The 16,469-nt window shown below is 44.3% G+C and overlaps 1 protein-coding gene across 1 annotated transcript in view; it reads left to right on the top strand.

Moving 5' to 3' along the window:
• The window catches only part of PLA2G4F (phospholipase A2 group IVF), a 30,793-nt gene extending 15,017 nt beyond the window's left edge, over nucleotides 1-15,776 (top strand). Inside the window, 12 exon segments of the mRNA XM_021009410.2 lie at nucleotides 96-231; nucleotides 3,704-3,840; nucleotides 4,178-4,400; nucleotides 5,721-5,835; nucleotides 6,077-6,214; nucleotides 6,645-6,686; nucleotides 6,689-6,751; nucleotides 7,402-7,596; nucleotides 8,480-8,646; nucleotides 12,428-12,614; nucleotides 13,477-13,716; nucleotides 13,820-15,776. Coding sequence (XP_020865069.1) covers nucleotides 96-231; nucleotides 3,704-3,840; nucleotides 4,178-4,400; nucleotides 5,721-5,835; nucleotides 6,077-6,214; nucleotides 6,645-6,686; nucleotides 6,689-6,751; nucleotides 7,402-7,596; nucleotides 8,480-8,646; nucleotides 12,428-12,614; nucleotides 13,477-13,685 — 1,612 coding nt within the window. The 3' untranslated portion in view covers nucleotides 13,686-13,716; nucleotides 13,820-15,776.
• Nucleotides 15,777-16,469: the final 693 nt, after the last annotated feature.

Genomic DNA, 16,469 nt, shown 5'->3' with positions numbered 1-16,469 from the left:
TTCTATAGAGAGGGGGTCCTGTGGGCAAGGAGGGGCCTGACTTTGCCCTCCAAGCTCTGTATGCATTCCCAACTATCTTCTCTTATGGAGGGCAGCTCCAGGGACCTTGATCTTCGCCTTGGTTTCAACCTGTGCGAAGGGGAGCAGATGTTCCTGGACAGGAGGAAACCGGTGGTGTCGAAGGCTCTACAGAAGGTGCTGGAATTGGACAAAGCCCCCCGAAATGATCAGGTATGGAATACAGCCCTTGGACTTACAGGGTCAGTGGGACTTATTACCTTGGGGTGACTGCCTTGTCCATGTATCCCTGTGCTTCACACAGTGCCTTAGTTCAGCATGCAAACAACTACGTACAAATTATGTACAGAATAAATGGAAATAATCAACAGAGAGAAGGCACTAACCTTAAGAAAGATTGGAAGGCTTCCTGTAGAAGGTGGGATTTTAGCTGAGACTTGAAGGAAATCAGGGAAACCAGGAGACCCAGATGAAGAGAGAGAGAGAGAGAGAGAGAGAGAGCAAGAGAGAGCTCGAGCGAGCGCGAGAGTGAGTGCGTGCATTTGAGGCATAGGGGACATCCAGTGAAAATGGCTGGAGTCAGAAAGTATATCATGACATCTAAATCTCTAATTGTAGAAGGTTTAAACAAGATGGATGCTGCTACAGTAATGTGGTTTCATTTGATACAAGACAACCTAGCATCTGTCTCCCTCTCCACTCAGATGTGATCTTTGGCAATGTTTGAATAGTGAGGAATGGTTTTAATCTTGTTGCCCAAGTTAGAGTGAAGATGTGGGTCACATAATATTCATGCTGCATTTTAAAAAAAAATTCTGAATCTTGGAAATTGTTTTCTTATAACAGTTTTAATTCTTATTAATATTTTTAAAATTAATTTTTTTGGTTACATTTTCAGTTCCTAACTGTGGTGATTAAAAAGATTCAAGAGACATAGTTTCTGGGTAATTTAATTATTTTATTAATAAGGCCACCACATTATTAATAAAAGGATGGTCATTTGGCCATCCCTCTTAGAACAAAGACCATCATTGTGGCAGGCTCACAATTCATATACCCTTCAAAGAGTAGATGTTTCTGAGGGGTGGCCCACAATGCTGATTGGATAACCCAGTGGGAGGTGAGCTATATTAAAATGAGGGTCTTGGGGTACATGATGTGTATCACCCAGATCTTGGTCAAAGAGACATCAGTTTCCATAATCACCTGTCTTGACAAAAGGGAGAATCAACATTTTCTCAGACCTGTCTGGGCAAACACAATGAGCAGGAATACACCCATTAGCCCAAACTTAGAATTTCTTTTACTGTCTGATTAGATCTTGGCCTGGGTAAACCTTTAAGAGAGATTTCCCACACCGGTTGGTTTCTGGAGGAAGAAGTAGAAAAGGGAAAAAAAATCCTGATACAATAATTAGTTATTAAATACAAGAGAGAAACATTTATTTCTAACAGAACTGTCTCCTTCCCTCCCTGTACACCCTGTTCTGGAGAAGGCCACCATTTCTCACACATACACACACACATATATATGTATATATGTATGTATGCATGTATGTAAGTATGCTGTGCATACTTCTATTTATCAGTTCTATTTATCACCTCTGGAGGTGGGTAGCATCTTTCTTCATAGGGCCTTTGCAGTTGATTTGAATATTTACAATTCTCAGAGTAACTTAGTTGTTTACAGTTGTTCTTTGAACAGCATTGCTATGACTGTATCCAGCATTTCTTGGTTCTGCTCATTTCGCTCTTCATTATTTCCTACAAGTCTTTCCACATTTTTCTAAAATCAACCTGCTCATCATTTCTTACAGCACAGCAGTTTCTATCCCAATCATATTTACTGTTTAATATTCACCAAATTACCAATTTACCAAAAACGTATTTACCAATACTATTTAAACTGTTCTTCAGTTGATGGACATTCCCTCAATTTCCAGTAATCTGCCCCCACAAAGAGAGCTGTTATATATGTTTTAGAACATCTTCAGGGGTGGGGAACCTGTGCCCTCCAGGTCCTCAAGTCCCTTTAATTCTGTAAAACTTGGACACAGTCAGAAGGCCACACCTGAAGACCTAGAGGGCCACGTGTGACCTCGAGGCCACAGGCTCCCCACCTCTGACCCTAAGTTCTTTTCCTTTTTCCCTGACCACTATGGGAAACAGACCTAATCGTGGTATACATTTCAGTTTTTAAAGGTGTTTATTCTCCAAAGCTGTATGAACTTGTTTTCTCAGATGAACATATTCATGAATAGGAGGGTAGTGATAAACAAATAATAAAAAGTTTAAAAAGATGAGGCCAGATAGAGGAGCAGTCAGAAAGTGAAATTAAAAAAGGAGCAGTAATTTAAAGTTTATTCCAGCTATACTACAGGTGAGGCAAGTAGATGGTGTGGTGAGTACTGGACTTCAAATCAGGAAAACTCATCTTCCTGAGTTCATGTCCTGCCTCACACACTTACTAGCTGTGTGACCCTGGGCAAGTCACTTCACCCTGTTTGCCTCAGTTTCCTCATCTGTCCAATGAACTAGAGAAGGAAATGGCAAACCACTCTAGTATCTTTTCATAAAAACCCAAAATTTGGTCACAAAGCATTGCAGACGACTGAACAGCAGCAACAAAAAAATGCGGGTTGTTCCGACTGTAAGGGAGCATCATCTGGCATCCTTCTGAGCTCATTCCCGAGATGATCTGTTGAAGGTGTCTCTGTGCTGTATAGATCCATGCACTCCCTGGCACAGAAGGGGCCGTCTGGATTTGACTCACATAGCAGTGAACAAACAGACTAATGACCATTAGCAATAGTTGTAGCAGGGCATGACTATGATCCTGGCATATCGAGACAAGTACTGTCATTACTGTTAATATTTGGAGGATAAATTCTGGTTGTAAATGCAGTCCTAGGTGGTTTGAAGGGGGTTGTCTGTAGGAAAATAAATTTGTGCCCCCCTCCAAAATATACAATACTCTGATGTGGGTTGATATTGGGTCCCATATTTGTGGCTTGCTAATGAAGCCCATTATCCCCAACTGGACTTGCAGAACAATGTCCTGGAGGGCTGTGGGTCAAATCATAAGTTACTTTTAATCAGTTTTAGTGTCTTGGTGGGGTTTTTTGCTTATTGCCTTTAGCCTGATTGAACTTTCTTGGTGGGTAGAAGGGGGAAGGGAGAATCTTGTGGATTTTTGTGTTTCCTCAACTATTTTGGATTTGGTCTCATCCCCACCCCATCTACACATGCTATTCCATCTCTCATCTCTGTGTCTTTACATTGGTGGTCCCCAGTGCTTGGAATGATCTCTCCCTCCTCATCTCTGCTTCTTGGAACAGCTGGTTTCAGTTCAAGCACCATCTTATGACAGGTCTTTCCCCTGCACTTCCTCCATCCTCCTTCACCACCCATTAGTGGTCTCCCTCTCCACATTACCTTAATTTATTTTGTATCTATTGTGCAATTTGGTCTCCTCCATTAGGATGTAAAGTCCTCTAGGGCAGGTGCTTTCCTTTTGTCTTTGTGTCTCCAGCACTTAGCATAGTGCCTTAGCACATAGTAGGCAATTAATCAATGAAGTTAAGATCCTACTATGTGCCAGGCACCACACTGAGCACTGGGCATACAAAAAGAGGCAAAAGACAGTTCCTTAATACATATTTGATTAATTTCTATGTGATCTTCAGGTACCAGTGGTGGCTGTGCTGGGCACTGGGGGTGGGACCAGAGCCATGACATCCCTGTACGGCAGCCTGACTGGGCTACAGGACCTGGGTTTCCTGGATACTGTGACCTACTTGAGCGGGATCTCGGGTTCTACCTGGTAGGTGACAGACAAGAAGACAAGAGGGCTCTGGCTTCCTCAACTTAGGAGCCACGCTATCCTCTCAAGGACTCGGGAATGAATGTCTGCTGTGGGATCAGGTACCACTGAGGAGATAGCTTGTATCATAACACTCCCACTGAAGGGAAATTGGCCTCGGTGCCCAACAATGCCCATATACATAAGCTCAGGTTCCTGCCTTAGGAATGGATCTAGACACGAGTGAGTGGGATGGTAGTGACCCCTGGTGTCTTGGGCTGGACTGCCCCGCTTTTTTCCTCTCTCCTTCCTCCGTCAACATCTCAGACCTGTAGTGATGAGGCTCCCTGTTCTCCAGGTGCATTTCCACCATCTACAAAGACCCTGCTTGGTCCCAGACATCGCTACAGGGCCCAACGAATCGAGCAAGAAACTTCGTGTGCTGCAGCAAAATAGGAGCCTTCTCGTCTGACCGGTTGCTCTATTACAGCCAGCAGCTGATGGCCCGAGAGAAGAGTGGCCTCAATGTGTCTCTCATTGACCTTTGGGGTCTCCTTATTGAGTATTTCCTGCATCGGGGGGTATGAGAAGAGCTAGGGGAGGAGGGAGGAGGAGGAGGCAGATTCCCCTCTGGGAAGTCAAGGTGACTTCCTGCTCCCCATTGCTTCTTGACTCTTTAAAAAAAAATTACTTAAAAAAATTTACTTAATTTTAAATTAACAAGCATTTATTTTCTCTTTCTCTCCCACTTTCTCTCTCTTCACCCCCCCAAAAAAAAACCCAAAGTAAAACCCTTGTAACAAACATGCATAGTTAAACAAAACAAAGGCATTGGCCGTGTCCTAAACATACACGTCTCATTTTGTACCTGGAGTCAGTCACTAGTTTGTTAGGAGGTGGGTTGTGTGTTTAGTGATTGCATTGATTGGAGTGCAAATGTCTTTCAAAATTACAGTTCCATATCATGAGATTAGGGACGCAGGGCCCTCACCATCTGAAAAAACCACATAAATTTTTTTGGCCCTCCCTTTGTGCCAGAGAAGTCTGAATTTTTTTTCTTTTTCTTTTATGGGATTTTTACAGTACTTTATTGCAGAATTTGGGTTGATACTATGTAATACCATATGTATATTTTACGTGTTTCTGAGTTCCTAAACTTTTTCTGTGTTGTTTGTTGGCCTTCTTGTATCATTTGCGGTTTTCACAAACCTCCCCCCAAATTCCCATTTAATTTCTTATGCCAGCTCATGACATACCAAAACCATGATGGGAAAAGTCACAATGTGGAAGGGATAACTGTATTTGTCTTTACAATGTTGTTAACTGTATAAATTGTTTTCCTTATTCTGCTCACTTTACTCTGGTTCATACAAGTCTTCCTAGGTTTGTCTGAAACTTTCCTTTTCATCATTTCTTATAGCACAGTAGTATTTCGTCACATTTTTTTACCATAATTTGTTCAGTCATTTCTCAACTATTGAGTACCCCTTCAGATTCTAGTTCTTTGCCACTATAGAGAAAACATAAATATAGGTCCTTTTTCTTTGATCCTTTTGTAGCATAGGCCTGGTAGGGGTGGTATTTATGGGAGAATTTGGCTTATGCTTCTGTAAATCAAGATACCAAGGTGCCTGGTAACAGGCCTTTGTGACCCTGGTGTCTAGAAGGAAATAAGTAGCCTCTAAAAAACTGGCCTCAAAAATCCAAACCAATAAAATGAGGGTGAACATCACAGCCAGAGGTTATAATAAGCTAGTAACCTGGCTTGGAGCATACTGGGAGCATGTGGACCTCAAGGCCACAAAGATGGCAAAGACATGGTTGGGGAGGGGGGAGTGAGACAGAAACCCTTCCAGTCTTTCTGTCCCAAAGCCTGAGCCTCCTTCTTTTGTCCCATCCAGGAAAACCCAGTCAGGTTGTCTGACCAGCAGGCAGCAGTTGTTCAGGGTCAGAATCCCTACCCCATCTATGCAGGCATCAACGTCCACAGGAATGTGTCCAGCCAGGATTTTGCAGGTTTCCTGGGTTGAGGAGGGTGGTGGAAGTTGGGGCAGGAGTGATCCCCATAGAGAATGGAGGGAATTATCACTGGGAAGGGTATACTAGGAAAGTTGTAGATGTTGGGGGATGGCCATAAAATGGGGCTGTGGGAAGATTGAGGAGAGTTCCCAGTTTCAAATACTAGGAATGGAGGATGGGAGGCAGGGCCCTTTCACCGGGAGGTTCTCTGGATAATACTCCCTCCCATCCTTTTCAGAGTGGTGTGAGTTCACTCCTTATGAGATTGGCCTTCCCAAATATGGGGCCTTTGTCCCCACAGAGTTATTTGGCTCCGAATTCTTCATGGGGCGACTGCTTAGGTTTCGGCCAGAGCCCTGGATCTGCTACCTGCAGGGTAAGTTCAGCAGCAGAGGGGTAGGTATGATGGGAGAGGGGTCAGGGCATAGGTTCAGTCACTGTACCCCCCATCCCATAGTGTCAAACCCAAAAAGAAATGGGGCCACTAAACTGTATATAAAGATCCTTGCTAGCCACCTATTGATTTCTTTTTAAAATATAATACAATCTATATTTTATTTATTATTTTGTTAAATATTTCCCATTTACATTTTAATCTGGTTTGGGCTGGCAGCATTCAAGAGTGTTGTGGGCCATGTATTTTGATATCTCAGCCACAGGGCTCTCCTTCTGTGTGTGTGGGGTGGGTGCTAGATAGGGAAGTCTAGAGAGAGGAGCGGGAAAGAGATGAGTTGTGGTTTGGGTTTTGGAGCCAGGGACGAAGTGCCCTGACCACAAGCATCTTACCTACACCTCTCATTCTGCAGGTGTGTGGGGTAGCGCCTTTGCTATCAACCTGGATGAAATCTTCCAGAGACAATGGGCTCTGGCATCAGCTTCCTGGACTCTCAGAGGACTAGCATTATTGAAAAAAGTGGGCATGGGAGGGGGGCTGGAAAAAGGGGAGGGGAGGGAGGTGATTGATCAGAGACCTGACTGACCTTTGGTTCCTATTCCTGGGGTCTTTGGTAGAAAGTGAGGGTAGAGAGTCAATAGAGAATCTGGATATTGGACTGAATTCAGGAAGCTTTTAAAACCAGGAGAACTCTGGAGGGGAAAAAAGAAGCGGGGGAGGAGAGGCAGAGTACAGAGAAACTCAAGGTCTGAACTAGAGGCAGCCTGGGGCAATCTAAAACCAGAACCTTGACCACCCTATTCCTGCCACCGTCTACCCCATCTCTATCTTCCTTCTATCATCCCCTACTATGATTGGTGCAGTGAATTGTGTTACTGGGCCAGGAATCAGGAAGATCTAAGTTTAAATCTGAGCTCAGATGCTTACTAGCTGTGTGACCCTGGGCAAGTCACTTAACTTCTAATTTGCCTCAGTTTCCTCATCTGTAAAATGGAGATGATAGCCCTTATAGTAAGATTGTTATGAGGTTCAAATGAGATAATATTTATAAAAGTGCTTACACCGTGCCTGGCACTTAATAAGCACTATGTAAATGTTAGCTATTACTGTTATTATTGTTATACCTACCATCTTACTTCTAGTTCTGCCCCATCCTCATTTTTCTTCAGATGACTGTGAGACCCTACAGCTGCTTAACCCAGCCCAGTTAAGGACACAGTTCTATGTCCCACAAGGCATTTTCATCCAGACCGTTGTGGATCTCTTCACCACCCGCTTCACTTCTGGGGAAAACTTCAATTTTACCCGAGGACTTTGCCTGCACAAACACTACACTGAGAGCAAGGAATTTTTTGCTCAGAAAGGTGACTTCCCCAAAAGACACTGACAGTTAGCCTTCCTGTTTGTGAATTTGTCTCCTGGGTGAAGGGGGTATCTCTTTAGATGTCTGATCTCAAGGGTGTCTCTCTCACTCTCTCACTCTCTCTCTCTCTCTCTCTCTCTCTCTCTCTCTCTCTCTCTCTCTCTCTCTCTCTGTCCCCATGCTTTTGTCTCATAGCCAGGGGGGATTCTGGGAGAGGGAGAAGGGAAGAGGGTAAGAAGGGAGGGACTGTGAGTTCAAACCTGTGCCCCAAGCCTCACATACATCTCTTGCATATTAGTCTAGATGCAGGGGTGGGGAACCTGTGGCCTTGAGGCCACATGTGGCCCTCCGGGTCCTCAAGTACAGTCCTTTTACTGGGGCCAGTAACAATAACACCATTTATAAAGTGCTTTAAGCTTTGCAAAGCTCTTTTACATCTTAGCTCATTTGGTCCTCACTATAATCCTGTAAGAAAGGTGCTTTTGTTATCCCCTTTTACAAATGAAGAAACTGAGGCTAAGAGATGTTAAATGATGTGCTCGGGGTCACATTCTGCTAGGAAATGTCTGAGACACACTTTAAGCTCAGGTCTTCCCAACTCCATATCTGACCCTTTATCTACCATACTGCCTAGCTAACCAGGTTCTCAAAAATGTTTAGTGCAAGGCCTGGCACATAGTAGACATTTATTAAATTCTTCTTTCCTTCCTTTTTTTCCTTCCTCTTTTCCTTCCTTCGTTCTTTCCTTCCTTCCTTCCTCTTTGCCTTCCTTCTTTCCTTCCTCTTTTCCTTCCTTCTTTCCTTCCTCTTTACCTTCCTTCTTTCCTTCCTTCCTCTTTTCCTTCTTTCCTTTCTTCCTCCCTCCCTTCCTTCCTTCTTTCCAGTCAGCCACCCAGATACTCTTCCCAATAAGCTAACGCCCATGAGGGAGTACCTTTACCTGGTAGATGGAGGCTTTGCCATCAACTCACCATTCCCCCTGGTTCTGCTGCCTCAGAGAGATGTGGATGTCATCTTGTCCTTCGACTACTCCTTGGAAACTCCATTCGAGGTAGGAATTGAAGTATGTGTGCGCGTGTGCACGTGCGTGTGTGCGTGATGCTCCAGCAGCCAGACTTGGCTCATTTTGATAGTCACCTCACCCTTCCTTGGAAATGTTGGGTTTCTGTGCAGATGCTTGTGAATTGGTACATCTCCTGGGGGTGCCATGGTGAATGAATTGGTGGCGGGGGCCCTGGCCACAGAAGTGGGTATGATTCTTGAATAGATTTAGCTAGAATGTGGCCAGCACATGGAAAGTTCTTGATGAATGTTATTGATGGATTGAACAGACCCAGGCTTTGGCAGGGGAGGAGTTGCTGAGTTAGTTTTAAGGATGGCAGTTGTGTGTTGGGGGAGGAGAAAGAATTGCTTGGCTGAGGGAAAGTCCTTTGGGGAAGGAGGATGGTGGTTAGAATGGAGAAGGAAGCTGGAGATGGGGTCGGGAGGAGGGAAAAGAGTGGCCAGAGGTGATTCATTCAGGGTTAGCATGAGATCCTTTACTTGTAGAGATCCTGCATCAGCTCTGTCTAGAGCCACTTTTCCTTCACAGTTATAACAGTGTTGGTGATGAGCCCCTCTGACCCTGTCCATCCTGTCTCACAAACTGAAGCAGAGGCAGCTAGGCAGTGTAGTGAGTGACAGACATCAGGAAGCCCTGAGTTCAAATTCCACTTCAGAAACTTACTTGATGGTGTAACCTTGGGCAAGTCACCTAACCTCTCTACCTCAGCTTCCTCATCTCTAAAACGGGGGTAATACTAATAATAATAATAGCACCTACCTCCCAGGGTTGTTGTGAGGATCAAATAAGATCATACAGGGTCTAAGTGTCAATAGCTTACAACTACACTAGGACTTTTGGGACACCCTGAATATGTAAAATTGCTTAGGAAATCTTAAAATGCTATATAAATGTCAGTTATTGTTAAGACCCTTCCCTCAGTCCTATCCTATATAGAAAGGGGCTGAGACAGGATGCCATCTGAGTGTAAAGGAACTCAGAAGACATTTAGTACAATCCATACCTTAACAAGAATCCCCTTCACAAGATACCCAGCATGGGGTTATTTGTTTTAAAGATCTCACAGGACAGGCACCCTCTGCCTTCTAGGGGCCTATTCTCTTCCACTTTGGGATAGCCATAACCATTAGGAAGATTTTGCTTGCATCAAACTGAAGTTTATCTCTACAATTTCAACCCATTCCTCTTCCTACTTCTGCTTTCTGTGGCCGGCCAGGAAAATTCTAATCCATCTTCCATGTGACAACCCTTCACATACTGGAAGATAGCCATCTTGTCCTCATCTCCCTTCTCTCTCCCTCCCCCACCCCAGTCTTCTCAATACCTCAAGTCCTCTCCACCAATCTTTTTTTTTTGTAGACAGTTGGAGTTAAGTGACTTGCCCAGTGTCACACAGCTAGTAAGTGTCAAGTGTTTGGTCTGAGGTCGCATTTGAACTCAGGTCCTCCTGACTTCAAGGCCAATGTTCCATCCACTGCACTACCTAGCTGCCCCCTCCACCAGTCTTTGCCAATGCCTTTTGCCTTACAGAGCCCCCAGTGAAGAAACCACAGGTCTGTATTGTTGCAAGTCTAACATAATGATAAAAGGAATTTGGATCAAACAGAAAACCCACATAACATTAATGTAATGAACAACAGAATTTACATGAAGGAAGGTGGCAGACTCAACATCACTGCAGAACTGGAAAGTGGTGGGGCCAGACAAGATTCATAATTGTTGGCTAAAAGACTTCACAGTGGTACACAAAGTATTTGTAAAGTGCTTGACCAGTTTTCTCTCAGATGTAAGCCGGAATCTATCTTTCTTTTGTTGTTCTGTCGTGTTTGGCTCTTTGTGACCTCCGTTTGAGGTTTTCTTAGCAAAGGTCCTGGTGTGGTTTGCCATTTTCTTCTCCAGCTCATTTTATAGATGAGAAACTGAGACAAAAGAGGGGTTAAGTGAATTGCCCAGGGTCACACAGCTAGTAAATGTCTGAGCTGCATTTGAATTCAGATCCTCCTGACTCCAGTCCCAGCACTGTATCCACTGAGCCACCTAGCTGCCCATAGCAGCTACTTTTCTTAGCAGAACACATTACGTATTGATTACCAAAGGGTAAGAACAGCAGGGACTCTTCCAAATATAGGCCATTAGTGTCCTTTTTATAAGGTATTCACAACATGTATTATAAAAAAAATCATGATGCAAGATTGTATCATGTTGTATATGATACAGTGGTATAACCATGCTTACATAATTTCTGTTGTTCATTATGTTAATGGTGTGAGTTTTGTTTCTTGTTTGATCCAAATTACTTTTGTCATTGTGTTGGACTTCTTGTACAGGTAACAATGTACATGTTGTCCAGACATAGGAAGGCAATATATTGTTTGTGAAGGAAAAGGGTGTGCCTCAAAGTTTTGAGAATATAAAATGCGACATGTTATTGAGTCAGTAATTATTAAACAAGGGCAGCTTAGTTGCACAGTGGATAGTCAGGAATTGGAAATCAAAGAGGATGCCCATCAAATGGGAATGGCTAAACAAATTAAAGTATTATGATAATAGTATTATGTTGTAAGAAATGACAAGCAGAATGATTTCAGAAAAAACCTGGAAAGACTTACATGAACTGATCTGCCTAACCTTAAATCCATTATCATCCAAGTATAATTAAGGATGGCTTCCAAATTAAAGGGTTGAACCAAAACACTAGCCACTTGATGTATGTGGAGGCATCGAGCTATATAACTCCACCAAATAATTAATTCATCAGTTCCTACATCTCATGGGATCTTTTTCCAATGAGATCAAAATGTCATTTGGACTTGGCAAACGTACAATTCTTTATATATACTGTTGAAAGATTGAGACTGAAGTCTTTGTGTTTGAATTCAGAGGTTACAGTGAACCCCTAGAAAAAGACAATATCTACACATATGTTGGTCTCCCCCAGGCAAGATGCATTGGGCGTGTGGAGGAGATGGAATACCGTAAGGGACTGATTGACATTCTTAGGTTAAAGTCGGAGGGAAGAACATATTTAAAATAATTAATACCTACACCATATTAGTCTTAATGCATGCTTTTGGAATTGTAAATAAAAGGGAACACATTTGGGAAGCATCTTAATGAAAACCCATACAATATTAATAAAACAGAGGGTCCATTACCCCAAGACAATCATTGAAAGATTTAACAGCAAAAATGAAGGAGGAAATCGATAGACATTCTTAGAACATTGGCAAACAAGTCAAAACCTCGCAGAAATGGTTTTGGAATAAGCAGAGAACCATGCTAAAGGCTGGTAACAAGTTTATCACATTAGATTTTGTTGATATGGCCTTACTGTTGGAGGGAGCCTGTAAAACAACCAATGTCCATGAATGACATTGGCATGAGCTCGGCCAACAATAGGTTGACAAAGAAGCGTGTTCTCACAACTATAACCCTGTGAGGAGTAGGAGCTATTATTGCACCTCTATTACAGATGAAGAAACTGAAGATAACAGGTTAAGTGACTTGTCCAGGGTCACACAGCTAGGACATGTCTGAGATGGGGCTTGAACCCAGGCCTTCCTGACTCTCCAAGTCCAGTCTTTATCCCCTGTGCCTTACTACCTCTTTCACAGCTATTGATAGGTAAAGAGACAGCCTTCCTCCTCTCCCCCACCAGCCTCTGTCATAGGGCTGCAGCTTAGATCTTATTTGTGGGGTGACAGGGTTTGATAATGAGTGTTGGGGCAAGGACAGGAAGAGCCAGAGACGATTTTTTTTTCTGTCCAAGGTCCTGAAGCTAACTGAGAAGTACTGCCAAGATCGAGACATTCCCTTTCCTCAGATAGAGCTGAAACATGAGGACATGTCACAGCCCCAGGAGTGTTATGTGTTTGAGGATGCAGAGGACCCCCGCGTGCCCATTGTTGTACACTTCCCCCTCGTGAATCGCACCTTCCAAAAATACAAGGCACCAGGTAGGATGGGTGAGGACCTGGACCTTGGCTGGCCGTCTTAAGTGGGGTCAGAAAGCAGGTGATGGTGGTAATAATAATCGTAGTAGGAGGAAAAGGAGCAGCTGGGTGGTGCGTGGATAGAGTGCTGGGCTTGGAGTCAGGAAGACTGAAGTTCAAATCTGACCTCAGATATTAGCTGTGTGACCCTGGGCAATTCATTTAACCCTCTTTGCCTCAGTTTCCTTGTCTATCAAATGAGTTGGAACAGGAAATGGCAAACCACTCTAGTATCTTTGCCAAGAAAACCCCAAATGGGATCACGAAGAGTCGGAAATTACTAAACAAACAAGTAGTAGTGGTGGTGGTGGTGGTAGTAATTAGTATTTGTATTGTGCTTTAAGATTTACAAATGCTTTATAAACATTTATTTCATCCTCACAACAACCCTGGGAGGTGGGTGCTATTTCCCCTACCATTTTTCAGAAGAAACAACTGAGGCTTGGTAAGACTTGCTTGGTAAGTGTGTGAGGTGGGATTCAGACTTCAGTCTTGCTGATTCCAAGCCTGGCACTTGACTCACATGGTTCCCCCAGCAGAAGCACTGAGGTAGACCATACCAGAAATCCAAGATGAGTCCAGCATGGTTGCTGCTCCCCTCCCACTGCTGGGGCTCAAGGACTTCAGTGAGTTCACGCTGGGTAGAGGTGCCCACCAGCTCCTCCAGATGTAGAAATCAGAGTAGAAAAGCTTGGGTTGGGGAACCCTTCCCAGATTCTCCAAGTGGAAGAGGTGTGGTCTGTGCACTAGGCAGCTGAATTTTATAGAAAGTAGAGACCCCCTGACTTTGCCCTGTCCCTTCCCTGCCTGCCGCCTTTGACTGTAGGAGTGGAGCGAGAGACACCAGAGGAGAAGGACTTTGCCAGCTTTGACATAAAGCAGCAGAACTCTCCCTATGGAATGATGAACTTCACCTACCAGCCAAACGAGTTTGAACGACTAGTGGTGCTGAACAAATACAACGTCCTCAACAATGCTGAGGTTGTGCGGTCTGCTCTACGCAAGGCCCTGCAGCGGAGGCAGGCTGGGAGATGAGGATCTTCTGGGGCTCTGGGGAGCTTCTGGGGTGAGTCACTGGCCCTGAGGGTCCTAAGCAGGCATGCTGAGGATGGGGAGGGGGAGAGAGGAGGAGACTTAGCAGGGAGATAATCTCTTTCCTCTTCCTCCAGGATCAGCCACAGCAGCTCCACGGCCCAAGACGCTTTAAGCAGCTTTAGCCTGGAAGCCTGATTGGAGTAGAATCCTCTTCTTGAATCCCTCTCCCTCCATGAGGCAGAGATTTCTATTTTATCTCTCCAGGGACTGGTGGAGACTTTCAAACTGCTTTGGAAATAGAAGATGGTTGTGTACATATAGCATGAAAAGAAGGTTGTGTGTATATGTGTGTACACACTTGCATCATGTGCCTGTCCAGAGTAGTCAGGCTGAGGGAGAAGGGTTCAGAAAGTTCTTTTTTTTTCCTGCTAAGTGGGCCCCCATGCAAATTCCACACAAAAGATCCCTGGACAGTCAAAGCCTCCATTGTGAAGAAGTAAGAACCCTAAAGGCTCCTTGTGGACCTAGCCCAGCAAAGCTTGAAATATGTTGTAGTGGAAAGCACACAGGCTGTGGAGTCAGAAGGCCTGGGTTCAAATGCTACGTGTGATGCTTACTACCCGAATGACCTTATACAATTCACTTGGCTTGCCTGTACCTTAGTTTCCTCATTGCAACAATGAGGGAGGTTGCCTTTAGAAGACTCTTCCAGCTTTAGATCTGTGATGTTAGGTAAGAACCAGAGCTCAGGGGGCAGCTAGGTGGTACAGTGGAGAGCACTGGCCCTGGAGTCAGGAGGGCCTGAGTTCAAATCCGGTCTCAGACACATAACACTTACTAGCTGTGACACTCAGGGCAAATTACTTAACCCCAATTGCCTCACAAAAAGGAAAAAAAAAAAGAAAAAACAAGAACCAGAGCTCAGGCCCCCGGGGAATTGACTAAGATCAAACACCAAAGATGCTTGGACACCAGCTCTTCTGCATTGAGTAGCCCAGGGTGCCAGTTCTGAGTGACCTGTGACGATGGGCACTGAAATGCTGGGAACTGGAGGGCAGCAGGATCAGCGTCTCTGAATCTACCATCCAATTTAGTTCCATTCCCTTTGCTTCTCTAAGCTCCTCTATGCTGTACTAAGATTCCCAGGAGCCCCTTGCAGAATCCAAGCCAGCAGGTTCTAGAACTGCCCCTAATTGCCCCTGTTTGGCTCTTTGAACTTGGGCAGCATTCCTGAGGAGTACAGTCACCTCCTTACGCAAATATAGAATTCTTTGTAATAGTAGGAGAGAGAAGAGAGAGAGACACACACAGAGAATGTCATGGTCAAGGCTGTGAAGGACAGAGTGTGTAATGGATTGGGACTGACTCTCTCTGTTTGTCTCCCTTTCACTCTCCCTCTCCCTCTCCCTCTCTCTCTCTCCCCTCTCTCTCCCCCTCTCTCTCCCCCTCTCTCTCCCCCTCTCTCTCCCCCTCTCTCTCCCTCTCTCTCTCCCTCTCTCTCTCCCTCTCTCTCTCCCTCTCTCTCTCCCTCTCTCTCTCCCTCTCTCTCTCCCTCTCTCTCTCTCTCTCCCTCTCTGTCTCCCTCTTCTCCAATTCCCCCTGATCCACATGAGATTCACAGCTCCAGTAGGACTGGCAGATTTTAAGGCAGTATATGCAAGGGACATATTCTGACCAGGTTATATATGGATAGGGGAGGAAGGAAGGGTAGACTATGCCAGCAGCAATCACGAGCTGATTGTAACTGGCCAGGATTAAGCACATCCTCTCTAGCTGGCCAGACTGAAAGAGCTCTAGCCAAGCAGAACCTTTAAGAAAGATGAAGGGGTTGGGATCCAGCCAATGTCAGCAGTATGGTGCTGGGAAGAAAATGCCTAATTTGGAATCAGAAGACTACCCCAGCTCTGTTCACCTATGTGAACTTAAAGAGGTTGCAACCTCTCTGATCACTTTTGTTATCTGTAAAATTGGCAGCTCTTAACCTTTTTTGTGTCATGGATCTTTTTTGGCAATCTGATTAAAGCCTACCAACCCCTTTCTCAAAATAATGTTTTAAATGCATAAAATAAAATACACAGTATGTTATCTACATTTTATTGTATTTTCATTAATTTTGTTAAATATATCCCAATCACATTTAAAAAAAATATTTCCCAGTTATATTTTAATCAGATTCAGGAGGAGTGTTGTGGACTTTGTGAGGCCTACAGGTTTCCTGTTTGATACATCTGCTGTAGAGGATGAAGAGTTATGAAGGAATTGGGTGTTGTGAGAGGTCCTTGGCACTGCTAGGGGAAAAGACTCAATTCAGCATAGAAGTTGATGATTGGGGAAATATTTCCAGTTGGGAAGGGGATGAGGGTTAGGATAGCAAGAAGAGGAGCTGTGGTGGACCATGGCATAAACTGTAGCAACAAGGGCAGTGAGGAAAAGGGTGGTACTATAGTTTAACCTGAAAACAAGCCAGAAGAGGCAGGGATGAATTTGGGGTGAAGGAAGAGCAGATTAGATTGGGGAGCAAAGTATGGGAGGGAGGGAGGGCTTCAAGCATATTTGATTTTCCACATTTATGACTTGAGTACAGGTAGATTCTGACTTTGGGACTTTCTCTTCCCCTAGTGATGGCCTCCAATCCCTTCCTAGGTCCAGCCTAGACAAGTTTCAAGGTCTTAGAGCTTGATTTAAGGGATATGGTTGTGTATGATCAGGCTGAAGAAATCCTTAAAGCTTATGGATTTCCATTAGTGACTTCTGGGTTGAAACTGGATTTACTGGTAATGGGGT

Source organism: Phascolarctos cinereus, unplaced genomic scaffold (genome assembly GCF_003287225.1).
Source record: "Phascolarctos cinereus isolate Bilbo 61053 unplaced genomic scaffold, phaCin_HiC Scaffold_3;HRSCAF=262, whole genome shotgun sequence".
Lineage (NCBI taxonomy): Eukaryota > Metazoa > Chordata > Mammalia > Diprotodontia > Phascolarctidae > Phascolarctos > Phascolarctos cinereus.
This window is presented reverse-complemented; position numbering and strand designations above follow the sequence as displayed.